General features: G+C 45.9%; 1 protein-coding gene across 1 annotated transcript; it reads left to right on the top strand.

Annotated features, from left to right (window-relative positions):
- The first annotated feature begins 290 nt into the window (after positions 1-290).
- On the top strand, positions 291-1,252 carry LOC131217591 (uncharacterized). The gene is made up of 2 exons (XM_058212529.1): positions 291-784; positions 910-1,252. The coding sequence occupies exons 1-2, from the start codon at positions 291-293 to the stop codon at positions 1,250-1,252; spliced, it is 837 nt and encodes a 278-aa protein (XP_058068512.1).
- Positions 1,253-7,184: the final 5,932 nt, after the last annotated feature.

The raw sequence follows: 7,184 nt of genomic DNA, 5'->3' as shown, positions 1-7,184 counted from the left end.
TTGTGCTACCTAAGTAAGGGGTCAAGTACACCGTCTATATGGATGCCTCTCGAGTGGGCTTAGGTTGCGTGCTCATGCAAAAGGACAGGAATTTTGCTTATGCGTCTCGGCAGTAAAGAAAATATGAGGAGAACTACCCTACACATGACCTCGAGCTTGCGGCGGTAGTTTTTACATTGAAGATATGGAGACATTACCACTATGGTGAGGAGTTTGAGCTCTTCTGTGACCATAAGAGCCTCAAATATATCTTCACTCAAAGGGATCTAAACATGAGACAGTGTCGCTGGATGGAGATGTTGAAGGACTTCAAGTTCGATGTCTCGTATTACCCTGGCAAGGCAAATCTGGTGGAGGACGCCTTAAGCCGCAAAAGGGCACTTGAATTTGCAGCCCCGCTAATGGTGAGAGAGTGGGACATAGTGGAATTTGTGCGGGACTTTGACATGAAATTAATCATAAAGGAACCATACGAGGTCATAGCCCACATTCAGGTCCAACCAACGATTAACAGTAAAATCATTGAGGCCCAAGAGGGCGATGAATTGTTAAAAAAAATGAAAGAAAGAGCAAAGAATGATGTGGAGTCCAAGTGGAGGATCGGTACTGATGGGGGATTGTGGTACCGAGGCCGCGTTTGTGTCCCAAATCTTCAGGGACTACGAGAAGAAGTCCTAAATGCCGCTCACAACTCCAAGTTGGCGATACATCCTGGTAATACTAAGATGTACCGGGATCTGAAGCGAAACTATTGGTTGAACAACATGAAGAAGGAAATAACAAAGTATGTGTCCCGATGCCTCACGTGTCAACAACTCAAGGCCAAACACCACGACCACCGGGCCTTTTGTAACCCATGCCCATAGCAGAATGGAAATGGGACTTCATATCTATGAACTTCTTTTCCAGCTTGCCCAAGACTAGGAAGAGGCATGACTCGATATGGGTGATTGTGGACCGGTTAACCCAATTAGCCCATTTCCTGCCAATCAAGACTTCTAACTCTGTCGATGATTTAACGAAGTTGTATATCAAGGAGATAGTGCGGCTTCATGGCGTCTCATTGGAAATTGTGTTGGACCGAGACACTCAATTCATGTCGATCTTCTGTACGCGCATCCAAGAAACCATGGGAGTGAAATTGAAGTTTAGCACCGCATTCCACCTGCAGATAGATGGGCAAACTGAGCGGGTGAACCAGATATTAGAAGACATGTTGCGGGCTTGTGTTCTAGACTTTCAGGAGAGTTAGGATGATTATCTCCCGTATGCTGAGTTCGCCTACAACAATAGCTTCCAGGCTAGCATCGGCATGGTACCTTACGAGACTTTATATGGGCGTCCGTGCCAAGCCCCGCATTGTTCGGTAGAAATTAGCGAGAAAAGCTTGCTAGGCCGAATTTGGTGCGGATTACGACTGAAAAGATTGGAGTTATCCGGCGCCGCCTCTTCACGGCTCAAAGCAGACAGAAGAGCTATGCCGACACTAGACGGAGGGGCTTGGAATTCGAAGCTGGGGACCACGTATTTCTCAAAATCTCCCTAATAAAGGGTGTTGTACATTTCGGCAAGAAGGAAAAGCTCACGCCACGATTAATTAGGCCCTTCCAAATTTTGGACCGCATAGGTGCAATTGCTTATCGTTTGGCCCTACCTACGCAGCTTGCCGGGGTGCACAACGTCTTCCATGTATCTATGTTGAAGAAGTATGTCCCCGATCCTTCGTATATCATCAAGTGGGAACATGTGGAGCTCAAAGAAAATGCCACATATGTCACGCCCCAAATCCAGAAATCGGATTCACAGGAATCCCGATCACCAAATCCGGTGCTGATAGGCTCCGTAGTACCCTATTCTCGGTTCCTAACGTTCATATGCTAGATTCCGGTTCTGGGATCCTACAAGGAGGATTTTTTTTTATACATTTAACTCATAATAAGCATAACCACAAGATTACCCAATTCACAAAGGCAACATCATCATCACATATCCACTAATATAATCATTTGAGTACAATGCTGAAAGGGAAATACATAAATCGAAAATCAAGCTCCCGAAGATCGTTGCACGCTTCAAGCTCAACACTGCTGCAACCTAACATCACCTGCACGCATCTATCGTGCATAAGCTTATAAAAAGCTTAGAGAGCGGTGTAAGTGTGTGCACAAGATAAGTGTTAAGTATTCAACGCAATGACATAATCATACAATGTCGAAATAAGCAAAAATATTGGCAAGTCCATGAGTCAAACAATATCAGAATACGTAATACAGATCAAATATACAAATGAAGAGTCAAAGAGAGCCAAATATCAGATGCCGAGAGTATGATGCAGTATGTAAATCCTGCTAAGTCCGTCTAGGCCATATAAGTGCAGAAATATAGTAACCCAAAATGTTAAGTACTGCGGATGCAATGTGATATGCGGTACGAATGAAATGACCATGCTGGAGTGTGAAGTCGAGATGATAGTACGTAGTATCGCAGGCTATGGGGTCCACCACAAGGGACTTCTATCCAAACCAGTCTCATACATGAATTTAGATAGTCAGACTCAATGTGGTAAACTCCTAATCTTAGGTTAGTCATGCGCCCAAGCGAAATACTCGCCATGCGAAAGTACACGTAACAAATAGTTACGCACCACCAGTCCGAATGGATAGTGAATGAATGAATATGTAATTCCTTCTCAATAAGTCCACATATCAGTACGGTTACTCTCTGAAAAATTACCGGGGTCTATTACACTCCAAACTAGGTTGCCGCCCCATCACGTCAACAAGGTGAGTGGAAGAGACCTCAATATTCGCTTGCCAATATCAGGCCCGGCTCGTCGATAGCGGACCCATTCCTCGAGCTGGTCAGACTCAGCCTAGCATTGTCCCCTCCTCTCAGGCAGGTAAGGCCACACTCCCTTCCAACCGACCACGACACAGTAAGAGGCGCGGCCTAATGGTATACGGCCCTCATGCGCTCATACATCCACTCGGTCTAGACATTGGAGCAACCTCCGGAACCAAGAACATTGGGGACTTTCACCCAGGGATATCTATAGCACCCCATATAGAACAAATTTTTGGTATCCCATCTGGCCATCCACGATATACCTGTGGAGACTACGACCCTGATGTCGCTAGGGCATACAGTAATCATAATGCAAGATGCATGAGTAATACAATCCAATCATGCATCAATCTTGCGCGCATCGTACGCTCATGTGAGATAACCCCCGCCTATCAGGGAGTCCCATAACAACATGCTCAATGACATATGCAAAGATCAACCACACCTCATAACAAACATGCAGATGATGCGTATGGGCAGGTATCATGATGTTATGCTATCACATACTCATAATCAGTATCAATAACTGGCACCGACAATCAGCATCGACAATTGGCCTCGACAATGTGGACATTTAACCAACATTTTCCCCAAGGAATGGCCCACATAGAGCCTCACATATAGTGGACCCATGCCTCACAAAGGGCCCGATATACAATGTCATGGGCCTCACTCAAGAGCTTAATACGTATCACAATTGGCCTTTCACATGGGCCTAACATACATCACAATGGGCTCCATCGCCTGACCCTCAAATGCATCACAATGGGCCTCATCACATAGACCTCGACGATCGGCCTCGACAAACGAAATCGGCCTCAACAATCGGAATCGACACTCAAAATTGGCCTCAACACTCGATCTCAACAATCAAAATCGGCCTATACAATCAACCTCAACAAATCAGAATTAGCCTTGATACTCAGTCTAGACAATTGGAATCGGCCTATACAATCAGCCTCGACAAATCAGAATCGGCCTCGATAAATCAGAATCGGCAAATCGGTCACATCAATCAGAATCGGCAATTGGTCACGACAATATGAATCAATCGATAATCAAAATCGGCAAATCGGTAACGACAATCGGATCGGTCGATAATCAAAATTGGTAAATCGGTCACGACAATCGGGATCGATCGATATCAGAATCGGTAAATCAGTCATGACAAATGGATTGATCGATAATCAGAATCGGTAAATTGGTCATGACAATCGGATCAATCGATAATCAGAATCGGCAAATCGGTCACGACAATCGGGATCGATCGATAATCAGAATCAGCAAATCGGTCATGACAATCGAATCAATCGATAATCAGAATCGGCAAATCAGTCACGACAATCGAATCGATCAATAATCAGAATCGGTAAATTGGTCACGACAATCAGGATTGATCGATACTCAGAGTCGGCAAATTGGTCACGACAATCGGATCGATCGATAATCTAAATTAGTAAATCGGTCACGACAACCGGATCGATCGATAATCAGAATCGGTAAATCAGTCACGACAATCGGGATTGATCGATAATCAGAGTCGGCAAATCGGTCACGACAATCGGGATTGATCGATAATCAGAGTCGGCAAATCGATCACGACAATCGATCACGACAATCGGCCGAACAAGGCCTAAGAGAAGGTTGCAACGTGGACATTAAACCATCATTGCCCAACAATGTGGACATTTAACCATCATTGCTCTCAAGGAGCGGTCCTCATAGGGCCAACATATAGTGGGCCCATGGTGTCACACAAGGGCTTAATACACATCACATTGGGCCTCGCTTATGGGGCATATACACATCACATTGGGCCTCACTCATGGGCTAATGTATATAACATCGGGCCGCATCAACGGGTCGAATTAAATGGGCCAAGTCAAATGGGCCGATACAAATGGGCTAAGTCGAATGGGCTGGAAATACATCTTAATGGGCCTTATCATATGGGCCATAAGCACATCACGTCTGACCTTACCCATGGGCCTCAAATACCTTACAACAGGCCACAACCCATAGGCTTCAAATACACAATAGGTGGGTCTCATAGATGGGCCATGAAATACATCAAAGTGGGCCTGACAAATGGGCCACAAAATACCTCTAAGTGGGCCTATGTATATTCTTCATCCAATCTGATCATGTGGTCACAAAGACCTGGATTAAGAGGGAAAACAAATTTCGTATAGATCCAAAACTTTTGTGACCCCAAAAAGGGTTTCAGTGGTGGACGCTCAACCTCCACTGTCTTCTACAGTGTGGCGCACCGATATATAGCGTGGATATAGAATAAATACATCAAGAGTGGGTCCCACAATTCTAAACCAGATGGACGACGTGGAACAAATCACATGTAGCACAACAGGATTCGTCCAAACATTTCAGCGTCGTCCAACACTTCTGGACGGTGTGGATGGAATAAAAACATCAAGGAGTGGCCCACATGGCAACGTCCAAAGATGGACGATGCAGGTACAAAATACATAAAACAAGGTAGGCCCCATCGTCCAGTCGTTACTCGATGGTGCGGAAACACATATCTTCAAGGTGGGTCCCACGAAACTCATTGATGTCAATACATCAGATATGGCACGTGTAAAGTGCCTCAGCCAATCCATCCAGCAGGTGGGTCCCACATGGGGCCCACCACTTATAATATTATTTTATTACTACTATTGTTATATCTACCAGCATATGGCTCTGGACAGACGGCATGACTATGCAATGCATAATCAAGGTGGGTCCCACCTATCCACACGTGTAGGATGGGCCCACCCCACAAATAAGCGGACAGTATGGATTACATCCATATACCAGATGGGCCCAGAACATGCTGACGTCAACACACCAGCCGTATGCTACTAGGATCCCCAAATGGACGGTCCAGCAGCAGATGGGTGGTTTGAATAAAAACAAACAGTGGATGGACGGTGTGGATACATACCTACAATAGGTTGTGGCCCACCGTCCAGCCATCTGGACTGTGGGGATGCAAACAGGTGGACGGCATGGGTGTAGGACAGATGGACAGCGTTGATAAAGCACAAGTACACGTGGTTTCCATGCGCGTGTGGGTCCCACGTAGCTGTCCAGCAGCAGATGGGTGGTTTGAATAAAAACAAACCTCATGTTGGGATCCACGGATCTGAATGGCATCACTGGGTGGGATGGTCCACCATCCATATGATGGACTGTGTAGATATAACAAATACATCACAGTGGCCCTGGACAGCACCGTCCAAATAGACGGTGTAGATAAATACATCAAGGTAGGATGCCATTTGCTCCCATAATAGATGAACGGCTTGGATCAAAACACCGCTCAAGGTGCATGGTATCCAACGTCCCATGCATCAGGTGGATTTCCACCGGATGGACGGTGAAAATAATAATAATAATAATAATAAATAAAATAAAATAAAAACACAAACATTAAAGGGGCCCCACCGTCTAGATGAATGGACGGTGGATGATACATTCTTGTCAGTGGGTCCCACCGACATTGGTGGACGGTTTGGATGGAATACATCCGCACGTGAGACCCACAAAATTTGCTGTCGTCAGATCCTAGTGAGGTAGGGTCCACTTGCTATTTGAAATGCAGCAGCAGCAGCTGCATTAAGTGCTCCAGCCGATTCATGTCCACCATCCATGGGTTGCACGGTGTACATGAAACACGTCCGGTCAAGGTGGCCCCCACATGCTGCCATGGTAGGGTCCACGTTCTGATGATGGACGGACAGGATTAAATGCATACATCATGATGGGGTCCATGCAGTGGACGGTGTAGATAAATCCCATATAGCATGGTGTACTTCCATGTCCATGAAATGGACGGTTGGGTGGAAGACATCCACGGCAGTGGGCCCTTTAGCTGCCGGACATAGTCCAGGAGCGTCCCGGGCTGCTGGCCAAAACAAAGGACAGTGTGGACCTTACACTCCCATGGTGGGTCACAAGATTTGTTGGCTATCCAGAAGGACGGATAGGGTGGATAAGATCCGCACATCAGGTGCATCTCACCGTCCAGATCCGCTGGACGGTGTGGATTTCTCACACACACAAAGGTGAGCTCCATCTGATGGATGGCATACACACATCAGGTAGGCCACACATACCATCAACACCACAAAAATAATTTTAAAAAAAAAGGAGAGGGAAAAGAAGAGAAAGATCGGTTCTGGGAGGGGCCCCGCCACTATGGGCCCCTCATTGCAATGCATACATCAAGATGGGTCCCACCATAAGTGGGCCATCAAACTTAAAAATTGACAGATAAACACCCACCTCAAGATCTCTTCATCATTTCTTCCATCAACACATTCTATAGCTTCAAA

Source organism: Magnolia sinica, chromosome 10 (genome assembly GCF_029962835.1).
Source record: "Magnolia sinica isolate HGM2019 chromosome 10, MsV1, whole genome shotgun sequence".
Classification (NCBI taxonomy): Eukaryota; Viridiplantae; Streptophyta; class Magnoliopsida; order Magnoliales; family Magnoliaceae; genus Magnolia; species Magnolia sinica.
This window is presented reverse-complemented; position numbering and strand designations above follow the sequence as displayed.